This window comes from Gossypium raimondii, chromosome 5 (genome assembly GCF_025698545.1).
Source record: "Gossypium raimondii isolate GPD5lz chromosome 5, ASM2569854v1, whole genome shotgun sequence".
NCBI classification, from domain to species: domain Eukaryota; kingdom Viridiplantae; phylum Streptophyta; class Magnoliopsida; order Malvales; family Malvaceae; genus Gossypium; species Gossypium raimondii.
In genome coordinates, this window is record NC_068569.1 from 35,448,495 (window position 1) to 35,472,681 (window position 24,187).

General features: G+C 34.6%; 2 protein-coding genes across 3 annotated transcripts; one reads left to right on the forward strand and one right to left on the reverse strand.

Annotated features, from left to right (window-relative positions):
• The first annotated feature begins 14,291 nt into the window (after positions 1–14,291).
• On the forward strand, positions 14,292–18,637 carry LOC105765927 (ultraviolet-B receptor UVR8). 2 transcript variants are annotated; one of them, XM_052631613.1, is made up of 8 exons: positions 14,292–14,585; positions 15,110–15,433; positions 15,528–15,568; positions 15,697–15,979; positions 16,060–16,409; positions 16,492–16,893; positions 17,505–17,889; positions 18,177–18,637. In XM_052631613.1, exons 4-8 carry the CDS (start codon positions 15,755–15,757, stop codon positions 18,414–18,416), a joined length of 1,602 nt encoding a protein of 533 aa, XP_052487573.1. In that variant the 5' UTR covers positions 14,292–14,585; positions 15,110–15,433; positions 15,528–15,568; positions 15,697–15,754; the 3' UTR covers positions 18,417–18,637. The 2 variants fall into 2 exon arrangements, with proteins under 2 accessions (XP_052487573.1, XP_012440661.1); XM_012585207.2 differs by lacking the exon at positions 15,110–15,433.
• Positions 18,638–19,134: 497 nt separating this feature from the next.
• On the reverse strand, positions 19,135–23,959 carry LOC105765926 (T-complex protein 1 subunit epsilon). Its single transcript, XM_012585206.2, has 9 exons — positions 23,634–23,959; positions 22,880–23,198; positions 21,595–21,943; positions 21,293–21,425; positions 21,119–21,171; positions 20,708–20,810; positions 19,903–20,069; positions 19,694–19,807; positions 19,135–19,597 (listed from the first exon to the last, which is right to left on the reverse strand). The coding sequence occupies exons 1-9, from the start codon at positions 23,830–23,832 to the stop codon at positions 19,427–19,429; spliced, it is 1,608 nt and encodes a 535-aa protein (XP_012440660.1). The 5' UTR covers positions 23,833–23,959; the 3' UTR covers positions 19,135–19,426.
• Positions 23,960–24,187: the final 228 nt, after the last annotated feature.

Sequence of the window (24,187 nt, forward strand, 5' to 3'; positions counted from 1 at the left end):
GCTAAATACAGCATAAGACATCGAATGAGAATGGCCTATCATCCACAAGTAAATGGGCAAGCAGAAGTGTCTAATCATGAAATAAAATTTTGGAGAAAACAGTAAACCCAAGTTGAAAGGAATAGGAAGCAAAGCTAGACGATGCATTGTGGGCTTACAAAATAGCATATAAGACTCCTCTAGGTATGTCTCCATATAAGTTATTTTATGGTAAGAACTGCCACTTACCAATTGAATTGGAAAAGGAAGCTTATTAAGCGATCAAAGAGTTAAGCCTAGATTTGGAGTTAGCTAAGAAAGAAGACTCTTTTAACTCCAAGAATTGGAAGAATTTTGTTTTATGGCTTATGAAAAATACTAAAATGTATATAGAGAAGAGTAGACTTCAACACGATGCAAAGATTAATAAGCGCTAATTTTTACCTAGACAGAAAGTTTTATTGTTCAACTCAAGATTAAAATTATTCCCTGGCAAACTAAAATCAAGATGGACAGGTCTGTATACCATACCCCAAGTAACCCCTCAAGGAACAATGGATTTGATCAAAAAGGGGGGACAACTTTTTTTGGTAAATGGCCAAAGGGTAAAACACTATTTTGGAGGAATAATCAACACAATAGTTAATGAACAAAACTTGCTTTGTAACCGCTATGGGATTCACTAGGAGTAAAGAGGAAATCAACAAACGAAAGGAGCGATAATTAATAAGATATCAAAGTGTTGATTCCACACAATATAGGGGAACCTGGCCTACATGTCGCGACACTGCTCTTGAATGTTGCGACCACGAAAAATATTCAGATCATAGAACCTGCTCTCAATGTTGTAACACCACTAAGGGGTGTCACGACACCACTGCGTAAGTCTATTTTCTAAATTAGTACTAACTGTTGATGTTTTTGTAGTTTAATTATATTAGGATTCTTATTCTTTAACTTCTTACATAGTATAAATAAATTATAACTCTTAAATAATTTATTATTTCCTTCTAATCTATAAATAGGTCACACTAATCCTCCTTTTTATCACTAAAATCAAATTACAAACATAATAGATTGTGGAGGGAATTTCAGGAAAAATAGATTATCAAATGGCCAGCTTAAGTGTGAGCACTTCAAGCCCAGCTGTTGAGTTCCAAGAAGGTGACATGGATAAATACTTGCAACAACTACAACCGTATACCTTTATTAAAGAACAGGGATTCGATCCTCTAATGAGAAATTGCAAAGGAATATGGAAGAATGCAATCAAAAAAGAATGGACAAAAAAAAAATTCCATTCGAAGAGCCTACAATAATTCCAATGGTGCACGAATTTTTTCTAATATTAAAACAAAGGGAGGCAACCAAACCATTCTCTGAAATGCGTTTTTTGTGAAGGTTAGAAGGCTTAATGTTCTGATAATTAAGATGAGTATTTGTCAATTTTATGATGCGCCATATTATTATTGCGATTATCTTTATAAAACTGATCTGAAAGAATTCAAAACTATAGATACTGAGGAAATATTAAGATTTTTAACAGAAAGGAAAGAGATGAGGACATATCAGACAGAAACCGCAATACCAAAAACATTCGACAAAAGTTGATGATACCAAAAGCCAAGATGTGGATGAAGTTTGTTTGTTTGAGAATATGGCCCATAGTAGAGATGTCCGAGATTAGCCTTATTCAAGCTATCATAACATATGGGATCCTTCAAAAGAAACAAATATGTATTGATACATGGATATACAAGAATATGGTTAATTGCGCAAGGAATTTAAGGAAAGGAATATTTTTCCCTCATTAAATCATAGCATTGTGTAAACGAGCAGCAGTTCTTATCGAACGAATGGATAAAACCATGAATCCCCCAAGGAAACTACTCGGTGATGACATATTCAAGCAATTTATTCTTCTGTAAACAAAACAAAAAAGAGGGAAGGAGAAAAAGATGATTTAAAGAAGATGATGACTAATATTTAGAATTCAGTTAATCAAATTCTTATTTTCAGGAGTAGATGAATTTAGGAAAATCAAATGTGTTTTTATTAGGGGTTTGTATTTTTTTGATAAATTAAATATTTTTTTAATGGATTGTATTAAATCTCTTTAAGGATGATTTATATTTATTCTAGAATTAGAATAAATATAAAACTTATAGTTGTTTTGTAAATTGTTCAAATTTTCTATGTAGGAACCAATACAAAGAAGGCGCAACAATTCAAGCATTACACAATCGAAGGAAGAAGTACCCACCATTAGCAATGGAGCGACCACGATCAATTGGGTAACTTCTTTCCTTATCCTTTTATGGGTTGTAGTTTTGATTTTTCTTGTCTTTCGTGTGCTTGAGCTTGTAAAAATACAAGCGATTAGTTAGGAGCATGTACATTGGTGGCTTGTGTTTGCAAATAAATTTCGCATGACGGTAGGTGATTTTAACTTTTTTATTATTAGACTACCAAGTTCTATACGTTACACTGTAAATAGCCATTAAACAATCAACTGTACCAAATGATATTGAAAATACATAGAAACGAGCATACTAGTATGAATGATAAATTGTTGAATTTTAGTTTGTTTGGTAGATTAAATTTGTGCATATTAAGATATTAAGGGATGACCTAAGGCATTGTTTGGAATACAATGAGAGCCGAAAAAGGTGACCTATTAATATTAACCTTTAGTACCAAATTTTGAGCCTGTTAACGCTTATTGATGAACCTCTTTACGAACCCCGAGCCTAAAAATGTTAATTTGTATTTTTTTTTTCTTTGGTCCTGTACTGCACGGCTATAGACGTCTGGCCATAGTATTGAGGATTAAGTAGATACATCGAGGCAGAGTTTGTAAAAAAAGAGTGAAATAGGAAAGATTAGTGTGATATGGGAAATACATGTTAGCTTGAAACTGCAAAACAAAAGAAAATTTCAAAAAGAATTCATAAGTGAGATGCGTTGAAAAAGAGAAAAGTAGTACGAGCAGAAAGAGTCTTGAAACAATGAAAAAGCATTCACAAGGGAGATGCATTGAAAAAGAGAAAAGTGATAAAGTCACAGGCGTGGGAAACACTAGTTCATTAGTGCACAAAAACTCGTAAGCTAGTCATAGTTACTATGTTATACTATGATTTCCTACGTGGAGAAACAAGGAAGGTGAGAGAAGGAGAAATATGGCAGTAAGCGGGTAAAGGTCACTAAGGGGGAAGAATAGGGATTGATACGATGCGCCAAACTATTTCCGTGTTTGTAACCCTTTTTTATGCTTACTATTTTTTTTTTTGAATTTTGTACTTGTCCTAAGCCTCAGAACATTACAAGCCGAAAATTCTTATGTAACATAAATACTTTTATGCATGAATGGACATTTTATTAAACAATTGCAGAAAAGACTATTTGTATTTTATTTGGATAATCAAATTATTTGTATGATTTATTGATTATGAGATTACTAAGCATTCATTGCTTACGTAGTTATTTTCCTTTGCTTTACAGATTATCGGAAGCTCGATTGGTTGGAAGTTCATCGGAGATCTATCACACTATCTAGTGGCAATTCGATAGTTTTTGAGTAATTTGGCTAAGGTTTATAATGGCATGTATAGGGTGTTTTGTAATGGTATTATGGTGTGTGTTAATAGTGTTTTGGCATGTATAAGTTTTGGAAAGCTAGGTTGGTTTGGTACATTTTGATGCCTTACCAAGTTATGTGATTTTCATTACTTTGATGTGCTTATTTTTAAGGTTATCTTGGCATGTTGATAATGACTTGAAAATGATTACTTAAGACATGCTTAAGTTCATATATATGAGCTAGGTTATCATATATGGAAATGGCACTATTATCATATATAGGTGTATTGTATTGATGGCTCATGGTAGTATTAATGGTTTTTTTATTATGCTTGTGTCTTTGAACTTTATGTTATATGATGGACTTGTAATGCTTGTTAAGTAAAGTCTTCTTAACTATTTTTAGTTATTGAAAGGTATGGTCTTTTGGTAGGCTTGTAATGGTTGAGAATAGACAATTTGAGGTATGTTTTGGTAATGAATTAAGCTAAGGTAATGTTGACTTATGTTGGCATGTTATGTTCAGGTATTGTTTGTGGTGCCTTTAAATGGCATATTGGTTAGGTAAATTAGGATGTTTGAAATGGTATGTTTATGCAAGTTTGAATGGTGTTTGAACCCCTTGATTGTGTGTACAAATGGTTTATATAGTTATGCATGAAATGGTTTTGAAATGCCTTGATTTAGGTAAAGTTTGGGTTCACACGGCTTGGTACACGAGCGTGTGACATAGTTGTGTGAAGCACACGGACTAGCGACATGGTCGTGTGTCATCTGAGAATTTCTTAAGGTTCCAAGTCAGTGAGTTACATGGCCTGGCACATGGGCGTGTGACACGAGCGTGTGACCCTACTCAGAGAGAGTTACACGGGTGAGGACACAGACTGGGACATGGTCGTGTGTCCCTAGTTTGATAGTTACATGGCTTGAGACACGGGCATGTCTCTCAGCCGTGTGAGGCACACGGCTATGTGACCCCTATTTCACAAATTTTGTAACTTTTTCCTAAACTTTCTAAATTGTTTCAAATTAGTCCTGATTTGCTCCTAAGCTATTTTTAAGGCCTCGAGAGCTCGATTTAGGGAAAGTATGCATGTGTATGAATGATCTATGATATGATTTAAATTATTGAATGTTAAAATGTTTAAATGTTTTCGGGTGTATGGTAGTGCTCTGTAACCCTAATTCGGCAACGGAGATGAGTTAAGGTTGTTACAGGAGGAGACCATTAGAAGGCATATTCAACGGATACCGATCATTATGTCGTAACACGGAAGGATCGATGTCGCAACATAGGAAGTAGAATAGAGAAATCACGAAACTGCCTTCGATGTTGTAACACAACCTAAAGGTGTCACAACATACCTCTGAAGATATCCCAAGAGGAGTACACTGATTGCTATGTCATGACACAGGTCCTAGTGTGTCGCGACATCAACTCTGGACAAAATAAAACACGAGCCAGAGGGCATTTTAATTCGCACAATCAAACTTAAAGCTTGATAACATCAGCTAACCTAGGTTTAAGGACGACGACCACCTAAAATCTATAAATAGGCTCCTTTGTCACATAAAAAGGACCTCTATTCACTTAGCTTAGAATTAGTGTTTTTTAATTTTAGTTTAGTTTTCTCTTTTCTTAGGTTAGATTTATTTTAATTCGTTCTTGTTCTATTGAGAGATTTGAATTATGGAGACAATCAAACCTTGTGGATTCGCGATCAATCTTAATACAATTAGGGTCTTTCATAAACTCTATATTGTCAATTTTTTAATATGTTTTCTCTTTATCTCGATTCTATATTGTCTATGGTGACCATGAGAAACTAATCCCTCTATGGGGGATTAGTGAGTGGATGTATTATTTGTTAACTATTTTGCAGGATTACCCAAGGGATCAACTCTTTGGGAAAGGAAGAACGTAAAACAAACCCTAGGCTTGACAACCTTGGAAAGTCATCAAGGTGGGAATTCACCCAAAATTGATATTTCCCATTCGTGAACACCTTCACCCAAAACCGATCTAGATTATGATGTCAGAATATAAGTAATTCTTGTCGACTCATTATTCAAATGGAATATCACATCCCAAAGACTAGGTTAGTGGAAATTGGGTTAATAAACTGAGAGTGGTCACGACTGAATTTTTTATTTAGATAATCTTTTTTTCTCATTTAATAATAAATAAATATCAATTATAGTGATTGAGTAGTGGTGGAGTTCTCCATGATGATCTGAGTTGGAATCCCTTTGCTCTCGGTAATTTCTATTTGGTGCAAATTTGTTCCAAACCCTTAGCAAATTTCATCTCATATTTTTCTCTTTTTATTTATGCAAGTTTGAGAACAAGGTAAGTGTTGTGGCTTAGTGGTAGGAAGCTCCTTACCTATCTTTGAGGTCCCTATTTTGAATCCCCTTGCTCTCTTATTTTATTTTTCTATTTTTGGCACAATTTCAATGTGCACAATAGGTGCCAACCGTCCACCCCCTTATTGCCTTATGTGGAGGATTCCTTTCCTCTTAAAGCAAGTCAAACTTGCCTTATGTTGTGTAACACATCCCCCTTTTCACTCCTTGCTTCACTCCCTTGCTAAAACCTCCTCTCTTGCCATAAGATTTTGATACAATGAACCTAGTCATGGTTGACCAACCTGCACACACCCTTTGTGCCATCCACCACCCTCATTTTCACCCTAATCTCTATTTTTTTTCTTTATTCTTCATCTTCTTTTTCTCTCAAATCAAAATAAAACCACCACCACCTCCTTTTAACTTTTGTTCTCCAACAACCACAGCCGAGCCTTCCACCACCATTAAAGACCTCCTAACCACCATAAACGCCACCCTTTTTCACTCCTCCTCCCTTCCCCTACCTTAAGCCATCGTGACCACCACTGCGAACCACCACAGGTCTCCTCCTCCTCCATTTATTTTCTATTCTTTTTCTCTTTCCTCCTTTCTTCCAATTATAGTGAATGAAACCTCCTTTTAATATTTTCTCACAATCGTTGAATCACCGCTCCTCTAAAGTTGGACCACCGCCGCCGCCGGTGACCAAATTTTTCCTTTTTGCTTCCTCTTTCCTTTGTCGATTACTTAGTGACTAAAAATCATATTTTTCTTTCACTTATTTGATTATTTATTTCTAGATCACTCAAACATCATTCTCATTCCAATCTCGATCCTACGATCATCTCATATTAGATCAAGTGTAAGTAAGGTTGTTCAATTCGTAAAACTCTTCATTTTAGAAATACCATGGTTTGGCCGAATGGTATAGGGTGGTAATATCATCAAGTTATTTTATTATTAGTTTAACATAAGTACTAATGTGATTTTGTATCAAATTGAAGGACCAAACGACTTTGATCAAAGAGATCCTTAGTGTGATAACAAAGACAACTAATTCAAGTCTCAATTTAAAGGTAAGTGATGGTGAGAACTATTTCAAACGATTAAAAACTTTAACCGTTAAAAATAAAATCTGATAGATATAATTAAAATATGCGTTTGATGCGATAGATTCATCTACCGGCTTAGATCCAAGTGAAATCTCCTCTAATAGGATTGTGGCAATCGGATCTACGGTTTAAGATGTGGGATCTAACTCTTGGTTTAAGTGAAATATAATGTTATTTAATTTAATAAAATGTTATTAAATTAATTAATTTTTGAGTACATTAAGTACTCTAGTGGAGTTGGAAGACTCAATCAAAGAGGAATCCAAGTGTCCTAAACTATTAAGTGTTGTGAAAATCCATGATTTGTGACATGTGATATGTGATGTATGTAATATTGATCTCAACTCTATGTTATGTGATTTATGGCTAGATTGATATGTGATGATCTAAACATGTGGTATATGTATGTATATGTTAAGATCCATGTTTTATAACAACCCATTTTTTAGTGGTGTCAAAAATAGTGCTTTAGGGGCCACAAATTCGATCAGTCAGTTCGTAAATATTATTTTTTAATATTTACGAGTCAAATATGGTATTAAAATAAATTTTGAATTAGCAATTTATGTTATTTGAATGAATAATTAGGTTCAAGTGGTATGGACTTAAAGTCAAGTGGTTTTAGAAAATGAGGTGTTGAGACTTCGTTTCTATGAACTGAACTGTAAATATTTTATTAATATCTACGGAGCGTTATATTAAAGTTTCGTTAAGAAATTTTAATGTTTAGATAGTTAATTAATTGAAAAGGGCTAAATCTGAGAGTTCCTTTGCATGCAAGTCAGTGAGTTACACAGCCTAGCACACAGTCTAGTACACGGGCGTGTGGGGCAACTTCAAAAAGTACACGGCCTGACACACGAGCGTGTGACATAGTCATGCGACGCTACTTAGAGAGTTACACGGGTGAGGACATGGGCTGGGACACAGCCGTGTGTCCCTAGTTCGAAGGTTACACGGCCTGAGACACGGGCGTGTGTCTCTGTCGTGTGAGGCACACAGCCTGGCCACACGATTGTGTGACCCTTGTTTTGTAACTTTTTCCTAAACTTTCCAAATTGTTTCAAACTAGTCCCAACTTGCTATTAAGCTATTTTGAAAGCCTCAAGGGCTCGATTTAGGGACCGTATACATGTGTATGAATGAGTATGATATGATTTAAATTATTGAATGTTAACATGTTTAAATATTTTTTATTGTACGGTAATGCTCCGTAACCCTACCTCGGCGATGGAGACGGATTAGTGGTGTTACAGATTTAATATAAATATGTATATTAAATCATGCTAAAGTGAAAACTATGTGATATGTGAAAATGTGAGCATGATACATACATATGTGTAAAAATCGAGAAATATGAGTTAGGAGCCTGAATATGTGGAAAATGTGAAAAGTGAAACATATGTGTTAAAATGGTCATATCACATGCATGGGATGGGATTGTGAAAGGAGGAAGCTATGTGGCAGTTTAACTGCAATTATGTGGCTGTTATCGACAATTATATGGTGGCTTGTCCATGATGTATTTTGTGACCGTTTATCGGTATCTATGTGGTGGCTTGTCCCTAAATGGTGTGTTATCGAATGGACAAGTTTTGGGAACTTGATATTGGTGTGTAGCAGAGATGGGTAGGAAACTTTATAAAATGTGCATTGTTTTTAAAGTATGCATCGACATGTTCATGCATAAGTATCAGTATTAGAACTTGTGATTATTATGATGATTGATATGATGAGATTGACATTTTGATATGTGTATGATTATATTTGTGTTGATCTCACATTGGGCTTTTAAAACTCACCCCTTTTTAATTTTAACTTTTCAAATAATAATTGAGGTTAGGACGGGCTCAGCTTACGAAGGTGCTCTCGGTCATTGTCAGAAAAATATATTATTTTGGTACTCAATATTTTGAGGATATGATTTTATTACTGTGGACTTTTGCCTGGGATTTTCTTTTGGACTTTGGATTATTTGGATTTTGGATTTTGGATTTTGGATTTTGGATTTTTCTGCATGATTTGAGTTTCAAAATTATCACTTAAAAGATTGTGAAATTGACAATTTATGGTGGATTTTTCATAATTAAATCAAACAATGCCCAACAAGGGTGTTTTCAAAGTTCAATACTTTGTTTTTGAAACTCAACACCATCTGCTTACAAAATTGATATTTTATGAGATATACATTAAATCTACGTTTTGAAAAAGACAAACGAGTTTTAGATATGCAAATTATCCGCTATTATTTTTTAATTGAAGTATGACACTTTCTGAAAAAAATCAAAACTTGAGTTTTCTAAAGATAAACAATTTCAAACAAAATTCAATTTTCTTAACAAGGACGTTTTTAGCAACGACAAGTTTTAAGAGAAAATAGCTAAATGATTTTGTGTCATCAATATGGCTAATGTGATCTTCGAGATTCGACCATAACGTCTAGGTCGGGTTTATGGGGTTACATAGAAGATCAAAAAATCCTGTTGGCATAGCCCTAGTTCATTGACGAGGAACCTGAAGCGACAGTTGATGAGGATTACCGAAATGAGCTAATCACCCATAATCAAATTTGATTATTCTTATACTTCAATCTTTCGATTTTTAGTTCTTTATATTATTTTATTCTTATTATTATAAAAACCCTAAAAAACTCCTTTTCACTTTACTTTCGTACTATAACTAAATTAAAGTACTAATTAGATCTTTCAATGTTCAAGTTAAAGTTAACCTAGCTCTCGTCTCCCTTGGGTATGATCCTTGGAGTACTCACCTAATCCGTTGTAACTATATTACAATCGAACTTGTATACTTGTAGATACCGCTTCATTAATATATATTTTACTGCAATATTCACACTCTAGGCGTTAGCATGTCCGGAGGTGATCAGAAAGGCTTCTTATGCTTCTGCAATAGGAAGCCTCATGTGTGCTATGTTATGCACACGCCCAGATATATGTTTCGTAGTAGGGTTGGTGAGTCGATATCAAGCAAATCCAAGACCAAGAGAAAACATGAGAATGTTTCCTTATGCTTCTACAGTAGAAAGTCCCATGTATGTCATGTTATGCACACATCCAGATATTTGTTTCATAGTGGGGTTGGTGAATCAATATCAAACGAATCCAGGGCCAAGACATTGGTAAGAAGTTAAGCATATACTCAAGTATTTGTGGAGAATGAGGTATTATATGCTTGTGTAGTCTGGAAGAGACCTTACTTTTATCGAATATACTAGTTTTAACTTCTAAATGTGCCCCGATTTGAGGAAATCAACATCTAGCTGTATTTTTTGTCCTAGGCGACGAGTCCATTGTGTGGAGAAGTGTAAAGAAAAGTTGTACTGTTGACTCCCACTATAGAGGTTGAAAATTCGGTTGCTTCTAAGGTTACAAAAGAAGCAATATGGCTTCGTAAGTTCCTTATGGATCTTGAAGTTGTTCTTGTTATGGAAAATTCTATCATACTGTATTGTGACAATAGTGCGACAATAGCTAACACCAAGGGAGCCATAAACCACAAGAGGATGAAACATATTGATAAAAGATATCATATCATAAGGAAGGCTATCGCAAATGGAATCATGGATGTAGTCAAATTCGCATATGAGGACAACCTTGTGGACCTATTTACCAAGACTCTACTAGTTAGGAGTTTTGATAAACACATGAAGAGCATGAGAATGTGAAATATGACTCATCTACTTCATTAGGACAAATGGGAGACTTTTGGATCTAGTGCCCTATGTGTAGTAAATTCATTTATAAACTTGTAATTTTTTCAAACAAATTGGCCAATAAAATAATTCATGGATTACATTAATATAATTTTATAATTTCTTCTTGTGGTTTTTGCATGCAAAGCAAAATAGAAGCAAATGTTGGCTCATTGGTTGTCTAATGTTTAAGCTAATATTAAGCGGTACGTGGTTGGATCGTAATATGAAAATATAACTTATATTAGTAGACAAACCTAAACATATTCTAAGTCTAATTGAAAATGATCAAACGGTTGCAAGACTAATATGTCATTTATCAAGTCAATTTGGGGAGATGCATTATCTTTGGTATCGGAGCAGATGACTCCCAAAAGATAGAGACAGATGTGAATGACTGGATTAACAATACATCGGACTAAACCTAAGAAGAATATATCCTGAATCTATTTATGGATTTATTCACTTATAACGTTCAAAGTGTGGCAAACTTAAATCCTGAGTGGATGACGAACTATGTATGCATGACTCGTATACTTTGATGTAAGTAAAAGCCTGAGTTCGAATAGACAAGGAACCAAAAGTTGGTGTGTTGGGTATACAACTTCTGTAGCAGGTAGTGTCATTCACAACAATGGAATTCATAGCCCGAGGCATGAATAAATGATAACCTCTCATTGATACTATATGGTTGATGAAAAGTAAATGTGGTTACTGGTCGTTCGTCTTTGTGATGAATGACTTGATTACTATTTGATAGTAATTGAATTTCATGAATGAAGATGTAATGGTTACCATGAGATAAAATAGGATAATATTGGAAGAGCGGATTTATCCCAAAGAGATTAAAGATATCCTATAAGGGTAATACACTTATGACAAGGTCATTAGACGAGTACTGATCGAAATGCTTTCGTAATGGCATATCATTAGGGAGAACTCAGTCATGATACTATAGTGGAATGACTTCGTGACTAAATGAGTTTATAATTAATAGACAAAATGGTGGAACTTAATTATAAACAATTTGAGCCATAATCACATATATCTAACTCATTCCTCCGCTAACTTGTTGAAAGTTTTGTACTTGATAGTATTATGGTTCATAAATATTAATAAATGGTTAATAATAATTAACAAAAATATTTTTATTTAACATAATTGATAGTACAGAAATAAATTATTGGATACATATCATAATATTTATAATTCATCAAGTTAGATATTTTAATTAAAACTTTCACTAATAATTAATTTTCAAATTATGACTTTTTAGTTGTTGAAATTTTAATTAAATAAAATTATAATTAATATTTTAAAATATTTTGTAAGTGATTGAAAACATATTAATAATTTTAAAGATAAATAATTACAAATAAATAATATATATGGTAAACTACCATACTAGTCACACTAAAATATGGTCTTTTTATTTTGGTCATTCTATTTTTTTATCAATTTAATCTGTACAGTTAAAAATTGTTCAAAATAGTCACTCAATCGTTATCTATTGCTAAACTGGACTTACATTAACATTATTTTTTTCACCAAATATCCATGATATTCTATTAAAAAAATTACAAAATGAAAATTGCTCTTTTAATACCTTTAAAAATTAAATTAATCTTTTGATCCAAATTCATAACCAACCAACCACCGACGTCCAGGCCATCGTCCCTACAATTCTACAAAGAGCTCCAGTCGTCGATTTCTCATCGTCATTGGCCAGAGGAGTTGCCGTCACCGAAGGAGGAGCTCAAACATCGAATTTTGCAACTCAATAAAAACAATAAAAGAGCGACACACTGAATATGAAGCATCCATCCTCACTTCTTTTTTATCAACTAGATAACTCTATTCGACCCTTTTACCTCCCTTCTTCATTCTCCATTTCTTTTTTGGTGATGGCTTCTACCACTGCCATGTAGTCCCCTAGCTCTCCCCAACTCTATCTGGCTCTGCATTGCAGGAATTTCGTGAAATCACACGCACTTCTCGTCGAGGCATCGTCGATGAACCTCGATTCTCATCGTCATATTCGCTTGCTCTCTCTTACATGAAGCAAGAGTAAGAAACTGGAACGGTGTTGTAATCATGCTTCGCTGATTGTGGCCAACTCCACAGCTGGCATAGAGGCAAATGCCTTTTCCGGACGGGCTGATTCAGAACATGTTGAAGGCTCCATTGACTCGAAACGAAATAGATGGTTTGGAGGTATAAATTTATGATACATTGATTACTTTGCACTAAACAAAAATGTCATTACTATTTTTCTTAATTGAATTTTTTGTTTAAGGTGTTGATGGCGGCGGTGACTCCTTCAGCTGGTGATGATGATGATGAGAAATCAATGGCCGGAGCTCTTATAGATTTGCAAGGACAATGACCTGGACGTCGGTGGTTCATTGGTTATGAATCTAAAATTTTGTGATTTTTAAAGGGACTAAAAGAATAAATTTTCATTTTGTAATTTTTACAATAGAATATGTATGTGGTAGTTTTGGTCAACAATCTATTAATGAAATAACGTTTTGAATTATTATTTTAAACCATTTTTATAACTGATTAAATTAATAAAAGAAATTTAGAATGATCAAAATAGAAACGATCATATTTTAAGGTTACCGCTTACTTTACCCTAATATATAATGCATAGCATAATGATAAGAAATATCATTTTGTAACTAATTAATAATATAGAGGTAAATTTAGTAATAAATTGTTTATTAAATAATATTAAGGATAAAATGGTAAATGATATATAAAATCAAAATCAATAATTGGTATTAGAAGATAATTATAGTGTTCATAATTATAAAGTAAAACTTTATATAACTTTTAAGTAAAGAATTATATATTTTAATAATATCATCATCAAAGAAATAACATACAATTAAATTATCAAATATATTTTTAAAATCACTAATTCAAAATAATTAATAAAATGAAATATGATAACGTTATTCTTTTAAATAATTCACATGTAAACTCATTAAAAATTAAAATTGACAGAAATTTATTCTCTAATATTACCTTGTTATATTTACTCACATTTTGAACTTAATATAATGAAAAAAATTTAATTAGATTTTATTATAATATATTAAACTAATTTAGGTATTATAATTTAATAATATCAAATGTAATGTATAAGCTGCATGATTATTATAAAACATTACCACCATACAATCTTATATTATTAAGTCATGGACATTCAATCTTATTTTAGGTATTATAATTTAATAAAATATTTGATTTATGGTAAAGAGATTAAATCATAGTTCTAATTATAATAATATAAACTTGTTTATTTAATAAAATATTTATATGTTTGATTTTAAAATTAACTATTCGTAATCGAATTTCAAGTTTTAACTTAAATTAAGATTTTACGATAAATAGTATATAAAAAATTCAAGTGTACTCGCTGCATTAAAGTACTTGAATTATGGAACAATTAGACAATTCTTATCGACTATCATATTTGATAGGAATAAATAAAATAAATGAATTACCCATAGCTTAGCGGAAGTTGACATGTAAAAGTAGTCTCAAGCAAGTATAAATCAATGGGGATGTAGGACATCTCATCGCTCCAAAAAAGAAAAATAAATAAAATTTCTATTTCTTTTGGAAAAGATTTATTATTTTTCGGCTCTAAAAAATCCCATTCACAATCCATTTCTTGAAGTATAAAACAGAGCATATATGGACTTTTATGATATATACATATACTCACTTCTTTGTTTTTGTTTTACAATTTGATCTGAGTTTTACTGGTTTTGGTGTTTTTATTATCTTCAATTATCGACAGATGCAGATGGAAATTGGGGAATCACGGATCTTTCTAACATGTAATCTTCAATCTCTATGTTATTTTCCGCCTTGATCTATAATGGTGAACTAATGATCATATTATCTAAATATGTAATTCTTTTCTGTTCTTAGGATTCTTTTTTGTTTTTTTTTCCTATTTAAGCTTAATTTTGATTATGTTATGTTTCTGATGATCTGGGTTTTTCAGTGAGTGGATTACTTGTTGAGAAAAAAGACGAGATTTTTTGTTAAATCCCCTGTTTGTTTGTGTTTTTGGAACGGTGGATGTTGATTTTGCTTTATTTTTGACAATCCGACCAAACTTTTTAGTCATTTCTGGGGAATTCTTTGCTTGTGTTCTGGGTTTTCATTTAAGTTTGGAATATTCTTTTCATGGAGGACTAGCGTTGTTCTCTTCTTTCATTGATTCATCCTCAAATTCCATGATTTAGAACTGCTGTTTTTGGATCATCTCTAGGGGTTTTCTGCCACTGTCCTTGTTGTTCTGAATGCCTTTGTGCTCAGCCATTTTGGACCTTCTAACCTGGTTTCTTTTTATTAGTTTTGATCAATGAAGATGATCGGACACATCAAGCATATAGTTTGTAAACAAGGAGGGGTCGAATGCCGAGATTCAAACTCCATCCCATATGAATGCGACTTGAATGAACCGTCTTAAACTCTGTATTCAAACTTTATACATATTGGATCATCCAACCTTGTTGGTTTTAGTTGGCTTAGATCAACCATTGGATGATCGGACTACGGAAACATAGGCCGTAGTTTGAGTAAGGGAACAGATTGCAAATGTTCGGATTTGGACCCGAACCTGAATCATTTGAATGCCTTCTTTTAAGAGTGGCTACATGAGTTTTATGATCATATGGTTTGTGGTGTAAATTGTTCTTTTTATTTCTCTTGTGATTTAAGGAGTTGTTTTTTTTTTTAATGAGAATCTGTTTTGATTGTCCTATTTGTAGGTTTGAGACTTGAAGTTAGCTGAATCAATCCATTATTTAAGGTAGATGTTCTTGGCATTTGTAAATTGAACTAACAACTTGAAAGTGTTGGTGTTTAGGAAATAATTTGGATCATTTTAGGGTTATTTTTAGGTTGATTGTTAACCCCATTTTTCATAATTTCTTTCAGCAATTTAGATTATCTCATTGTCAAGTTTGGGGGGCAGTGCAAGACCTGGGCAGTGCCCATGGATGCCACAACAAGCGGAACTCCGACTATACAATACCATAACATACCTGATCAATCGGGTACTGCTATAGCTGCTGCTTCCATACCAACATTTCCACGACAAGTTCGTCATTGCTTCGGGGACTCATCTCCTGGAGAATTCCCCTTAGCTGCGAATCCTTCCATTGTTCTTCATGTCCTTACTGCATGCAATTTGGACCCTCGTGATCTTGCTAAACTAGAGGCAAGTTGAAAGTGAAGCTTTTTTAAATGTGAGAATTGATAATGCTGGCTGATTTAATTTTGTAAATACGGTGTTGCTAGGCAACATGTTCCTTCTTTAGGAGACCAGCAAACTTCACCCCCGATTATGAATTGTCAATATCAGAGCTTGCTGCTCTTGACATATGCCAGAAAAGAGCTATATTTAAGCCAATGACTGATGAAGAATGTCAAAATTTGAAGCGAAAATGTGGGGGATCGTGGAAATTAGCCCTCAGGTTTTTGCTGGCTGGGGAAGCATGTTGCAGGAGGGAGAAATCACAGGCAATTGCAGGACCTGCTCATAGCATTGCTGTGACATCAACTGGAGTAGTTTACTCTTTCGGATCTAATACCTCAGGACAGTTAGGGCATGGTACTATGGAAGAAGAATGGCAGCCTCAGCAGATAAGGTTGCCAATATCTTAATCACTGTGTATGCTTGGAACTGTGAGCGTAAATGCAAAGAGTTAATGGAACTCCATTATGTTGTAGATCTCTGCAAGGCATTCGGATTATCCAAGCAGCAGCTGGAGCTGGCCGAACAATGCTAGTTAGTGATGCTGGGCGAGTGTATGCCTTTGGAAAGGATTCATTTGGTGAAGCAGAATTTGGAGTTCAAGGAACTAAACTAGTTGCAACTCCACAACTCATTGAATCTTTGAGAGACATATTTGTGGTGCAGACTGCAATTGGAAACTTTTTCACAGCTGTATTGTCGAGAGAAGGCAGAGTTTACACATTTTCTTGGGGCAAAGACAGGAAGCTTGGTCACCAAACTGAGCAAAATGACGTGGAGCCTCAGCCTCTTTTGGGGGCACTAGAGGACGTACCAATTGTGCAAATTGCAGCTGGTTACTGCTATCTTCTCTGCCTAGCTTGTCAACCAAGTGGCATGTTAGTATCCAATTACCGTTTTATAGGGTTCCTAAACTCTATTTTTTTTTAGCAGGTACTGCAAACTGTTCTTATCATAATCTAAAAAATCAACTTGTAACTGTGCTGAACCTGGATTTGAGTATGTCCAAACATGAGTAAGATATGTGTCAGACAGGTGAGAGTCAGAGTGACATAACGGACAGAAGCATAGTTTTTTCTATTTCTTTATTCTTTCTTAGCAACACTCTCATACCTTAATTAGCTCACAGAAAGGTTTGATGATTTACCATCACAAATCTTTGAAGTTTTCTAGAAACTCAGAGACCATCCATCTTCTTGTTTAATGTATAGGCAAAATGTTAATTGCACTTGGGTAAGTTTCAAGTATTGGCGTGTTTGATGCAGGTGCTTTTTTTGAAGTACTAACACATCTTTCAAGGGTTTTGGAGTGTCATGTTCCATACCCATATCTGGATATGTGTTGAACATGAGGGTCAGACACATATACTTCAAGAAAAATGAAAAGTTGAATTCAGAGCAATATAGAATAGGCACATGCCATTATTCAATCATTTGAATGTTATATGAGCAATTACTAACCAGTGTGCCCTTATTTTTTGAACTATTAGGTCAGTGTACTCTGTTGGGTGTGGCTTGGGAGGAAAGCTTGGACATGGCTCAAGAATGGATGAAAAGCACCCTCGACTAATTGAACAGTTTCGGCTTTTGAACCTTCAGCCAATGGTGGTTGCTACTGGTGCTTGGCATGCAGCTGTTGTGGCTCGGGATGGAAGGGTTTGCACATGGGGTTGGGGACGTTACGGGTGCTTAGGACACGGAAACGAAGAGTGTGAATCAGTTCCAAAGGTGGTAGAAGCATTAATCAAGGTCAAAGCAGTTCATGTTGCTACAGGGGACTACACAACCTTTGTGCTATCTGAAGATGGTGATGTATATTCTTTTGGTTGTGGGGAATCTGCCAGCTTAGGACATAACACTGCAGCTGAAGGACAGGTTTGAACTTCCATTCCATTCTAACTTAGTGTTTCACTGTTTTGTAATAATATTTGAAAAGAAAATTATGCCCTATGTTACATGGACTCTTAATGTTCTCTAAAGTACACGTGTTCTGCATATATTTTGGACACAGATGAGGAGATATGATCCTCCAAATATATATGAAAAAACTTGGAAAATTTCAGCATAGCTGTGTCTGGTCTGGAGAATTAGTCAGAAAGATTTTTTATTCTTAAAGTGCATCTAGTAACCATGATCATTTTGGTTTAATGCTAATGTGGCAGGGAAACAGACATGCTAATGTGTTGAGCCCAGAACTGGTGAAGTCATTGAAGCAAGTGAAAGAAAAGGTGGTACAAATTAGCCTAACAAACTCAATACACTGGAATGCCCATACATTTGCACTCACTGAATCAGGGAAGCTTTATGCATTTGGGGCAGGAGATAAAGGTCAGCTAGGCGTAGAGCTAATGAACAATCAGACAGAAAGGGTAAACCCTGAGCGAGTTGATATTGATCTCTAATGAATTCCCCTCCAATATCTTAGATCATATCACAAAATTGCATTGGATGTCTAGATTTTCAATGTGTTGTAAATAGATACAAACAGAAGGATTTGAAGCTTTCAGTTAGGTTAGCAAGGGCCGATAAGCAGTGTTACAAGTTTGATTTCCTAAGAAAATGGTTTATCACAATGGCCTTCAAGTTGTTAATTGTTCAAATATCTGTTTAGGTTCGTTGATTACTTATTTGTGTTAAGTTGCATTCTTAAATTCACATATCTTAAACTGTTTTAGTAGATTGCAAAAGACTAGGAATTCATATCCAACACTCGTGTTCAATAGAGTATAAGAATATGACCTAAACTTTTAAATACATGGGGAAATCTAACCAAACTCATGTCGTAAAACTTCTAAATACATCAAAAAATATAGAGAGACAAACCTAATCACACTCATATCTGGCAATCACATGAAATTATGATCTACAGACTCTGCATTGTCTTTAAAACACCCACGTCTAGGACCTACGGCCAATGCATTTGGGCATGAATTAATAGTCATTTTCCTAAGAAAATGGTGGTTTAGGCACTTATTGTTAATAGTTAATGTTTTATGTTATAAAGGCTTCTTTTTCTCTAAAATATCCATATTTGACACGTTTTGGAGAATGGTACATTGGAAAAACTTATAGAACTTTGAAAAGCTTATACATGTTATAACTACTACGAAGACGGATATGTTAGAGAGAAACAACCAAAATTAAAATTGCACATTAAATTGCAGTTTTTTCTTGTCCAGCATTTTTACATACAGGGGAAGAACTAGTACCAATGATCCGTAGGTAATTCCAGTGACTCAAAAAGGGAACAAGCAACCACCTTTAACAATAAGAGTGTGATAATTCTAACCAAGGAACTGGCAGTTCAAAAATTAGAAGCAAAACATGCTCTCTCCAAAGTCTAAAGTGAATACATGGTTCCAAGAAAATACAAAACCATCAAATTAGGCTAACCTCCAGCTGACCGTGAAGCTCAGTAGTCAGATGGGGAAATGACATCATCAATCTTCAAAATCATCTTAACAACTTGTGTTGCAAGCAAGATCTGCTGCTGCTTCCCAATCAGCGTTTCGAAGACATTTTGCTCGCACATATCATTAGTCCCAACATCATTGCAGTCGATTCCAAAGTGAGGATTATTCTCCTAGACATCAAATGTAAATTCAAAATTAATGAAGATACTTCATGGAGGTGAAGATTATACAAGATCAAAGCCATCATTGAACTACTAAGTAGTTACCTTAATTTGTTGAGATTTCACTGCTGATAGCGTCTCAATGGGTTGGAGCCCACTATTTTCGGCCAGAGCCACGGGGACAGCATCTAAAGCATCCGCGAATGCTCGGATTGCATACTGCAGATAAAAGAAAAATGATATAAAATATAATTACTACAATGAAAAACAAAAGGAAAGTAAACTATTAAGATGATTCATGTGCCACATTTTACCTGCTCAACTCCTGGATATTTATCTGCTGCTGCCTCAACAGCAATTGAGCAAGAAATCTCAGCTGCACCACCACCATAGACGATAAAATTGTTGCGAATTAGATTCCTGGCCACACAAAGTGCATCATGGATACTGCGCTTTGTCTCCTCTATCATCATCTTGTTTCCTAATGCATCATCAAACACAAATGAAAACAATCTATGGGATATATAAACATATACATATGCCGAATCAATCACAATTTAGCTTAGTGCATAACTCTTTGCTATATTGATCCCTTTGTTACTTCTATCTCTCTACAATAAACTTACATAAATGCCCAATCAATTCAGCATTGAACAGGAAAAAGACGTCCAAGCATCTCAACATGGCATTCTACTAAATGGAAGCAAGAAATGTCTCAGAATTGTCCAAGTGTCATGTGGGTGTAGCCTTAAATTACTCTTCAACCAAGTCATTTTCCTATTTGATTATCCAGTTTTAAGGTTAGCAGGTAAAAACAGCCTTGCTCCAAAACTGTCTCCAATAAAGATGGCAAAGGGCCTCTACCACTGAGACTAGGAAGCATATTTTATTACAATAAGAATTTAGGAATAAGAAACACAAGTAATTCACCGAGTAGACCAAGTGTGTGGGCTTAAGCCAATTCAAGATACAAAATCAAATCACAAGGTCTTGAAACCCTCATGTTGTCAACAGCTTCATTTTAATGATCAAATAAAAATTGACAATATTATCAATTGAACATAATGTAATAAACCACAAATCAATTGCAACCAAATAGAACAAAGGGAAAGAATCTACCTCCACGAATAAATATGGTTACAGCCCTTGAATTCGCACAGTGCTCAATGTATAACATTTTATCTTTTGTAGTGCCAAAAGACTTCTCTCTGACCAAACCAGCCTGAGAAAATACAATGAAATAACAAATAAGTGATTTTATAAGATACAGATGTGATGATATGCTGGGGGGATCAGCCTGAGATCATAAAATATTGAAACTTCAAACATGCATGAATTGTTAGTCCAAATGAGCCATGCTCTGGTGCTTGCTTAAACTAAAAGTTGTTAACAGTCTAATCATCTCGCGTGAGCTCTCACCAGTTGTCCTCTACCTAATGCACGAAAAAAAACATCCTAAGAGAGGAATTAATCTAGCACACACTTCTAAGCAAAGTGATATAGACAAGGAAAAAATGGAGCATAGCATACCCTTCCCAACTTTTCTGGGGTCAACTCCTGGAACCTAGGCACAATCCTTCCACCTACAGAGAAAATATAATTAGACTGCTCATTGCTGATTAAGGTTGCGTATTCTAAATATTTATCTATCAAGAATTTTGTTAGCATGACGTCAAATGAAGGATAAACTAAACAGAAACATACCTGTAGCTATTGCTATCAATTCCAATTCCACACCACCTACCCATCTGACGGCAGGCAAGTTCTGGTGCATTAATAAATGATTTGCCTCATCATCAAATCCCCATTGACATATAACCAATGTAGCACCAACATCCTGAAACAACATTACAATGAGAACAAGATGTCTATCTCTATCCCAAAATTACTAAGGTGACCACTATAAGTAATCCACCCCCTCCCCATAGAGGATAATCTAAAGCAAAAAGGAAAGCAAAAGATCAACTTGAAAGGACATTCCTCAGAACTCCAATCCGCAGCCATACCTTGCATTTCTGAACCATGTCATCAAAATACTTTTGTTCTTGCTGACGTAGAGTCTGAAACTTTTCCACCGTATCAATGTCTACTTTATGTTTAGTCTTTGGCTTAGGTGGCTCAAATGGACAAGTTAATATGGCAATTTTTGCATCTTCAATTTGCTTTGGCATCTGAGGATGACTCATGTCTTTATCAACAGTAATTCCATATATTAGCTCAGTGTCTTCCAATTTTCCTCCAACTTTTCCCTCAACCTTAATCAGATCTAAATTGACATCTTTCCTCTCTAGATCAGCAACAGAAAGAACTGCTTTAACAGAAATTTCAGCCAAAGCACGCTTGCATCGGTTCACACTATAAAACAACAAAAAATGGTTACACATTTGCAATAAAAAGATATATATATAATACATCAGTCTAGCACTGGATTCACAAAAAAATCACTCCGAATTTTTTCTTGATTCCCAATATTAGGAATCTCACTTCTCAATACAAACAAGTTTGGGAATTGCTAGCTGACAGCAAGAACTATTTAAATTGATCCATGTGCCACCATATCTAGATAGTTCAATGCTCCACCATAAAGACCCTAGTCATAGCTAAAACAACCCTGACTATTTTTGTTTTACAAACATCACAAAAAGTCAGCATTGAGATTTGATTTGAAGACAATTCAGGAACATATCATATGAGGATGATGTAGCCAAAAGATGGTCAAGATTAACCAGTATATTTGCAAGTTAAGGTGATGAAATTTAACTAACATTTAGATGCAGTGTTCTCACCACATTGATACTATCACCTTTCATATGTTTTACAGCCACAATCACAGTGTCCAACAGAGAAGCTTATGGCACCTCTTACTGATCAAAGCAGCATCTTAAGCAAAGTCCTTATTCAATTCCAGACTATATGAGAAGAAATATATAAAGACAATTAATTTTAGATAAAATGATACTGATAGCAACATGATCATCTAATCTAATGTGGCAAATCCACATGATGGGGATAGGATATCACTGTAGCAAACAAGTAGGATAGATGACATATACATATGAATTAACCTTCAAACAAAAAATTAAAAAAAACATCTTGAAGAAACTGGTCATAATTCTCTCTTTAAGAAGAGAAAAATGCAAGCAAAAATTTTAGCTAGCACAACATAAGAAGCTAGTATAATCCTGTTATAGTCACAGCAATTACATTTCTAGTCATGTATTATTGTGATCTGATCATTGCTAAGGCCAAAAAAAAAATGTAAAGTACATCAATAGAAGCTACAAAACTTACATTTTTGAGGATAGAGTGGTCATGCATGTTTGAACCAAAGGCTCTATATTTGTTGGTCCAAAATCAAACTTCTGGGCTATACGCTCCAAATGCTCAACAGCTATTCTAGAAGCCATTTCATAACCCTCTGCAATACGGATGGGATGAATCCCACGTTCCAATAGCCGCTCTGCCTGCTCTAGTAGTGCTCCAGCCATGACAACAACACCAGTTGTTCCGTCCCCAATTTCATAATCCTGACTCCGAGACAGCTCAACCATCAACTTAGCAATTTGATTGTCAACATCCATCTGCTCCAATATTGTTGCCCCATCGTTTGCTGACAATGTCAAACAAAAACAAAAAGAAGACATCAGGAAACTTTGAACATTATCTATGTATGATTTCACTAACAAATCCAACATCCTTAAGTTTAACATTTACTTCAGAACATAAAATTCAAGAAGGTATGTCCAGAAACATTAAGCTTGAAATCCTAGTTCAGATAAGTGTATCCATGGTAACTTTACCTAAACAAAATTTTACCGTTCAAAAACTGGTGAAGTTCTATAAAGCAAGTCCTAAAAGTGGCATTAAAACCTACATTTCTCTTCAAAAAAGCTAAAACTATCTAACTTCTGATTTCAAAGATCATTTCAAACAGATCCAAAACCAAAAAAAGATCATCTTTTAAAAACCTTAATCAAGTGACTAGAAACTTCATGATAAAGTAAGACATTAGAAAAAGGGAGAAAAAGGTGGAAAGGATTTTAACTGATGGTGACATCGCCGTCGGGGCTTTGGAGCATCTTATCCATGCCTTTGGGTCCTAGAGAGGTTCGGAGGATCCGAGAGACCGCTCTGCCTGCGGAAATGTTGGCTTTTTGAGCTTCGAGCCCGCTCAGCCTCGTTTTCTGCTCTTGTTCTTTAAGTATAATGAATGGCCTACCGTACTCGTCGAACGCCAACGCCATTTCCCCCGAGTTTCACTGTTACGTTGCCGATCTGTGCTACTTTTTCTTCTTCAGTGCTCAGCCGTTTGGAAATGAGAAGAGTGTGGAAGGTTTTCAAAGCCCTAATTAGTGGGCTTGAAAAAAAATTTATTGACCTACTAGTAGTTTTTTTTTCTACTGAAATATATAAAATAATATATCACAACAATATATCATATTTTCAAATTTATTCAATTTAGTCTTTACCACAAAAACTAATTCAAATCGAATTTAATTTAGCTCGTTATATCATTTTCAGCTTATATGTTATTAACATGTAACGCAGTTCGTAAATGCAACAATTGAAAAGGTTCGTGTTATAGAAATACAAACTGTA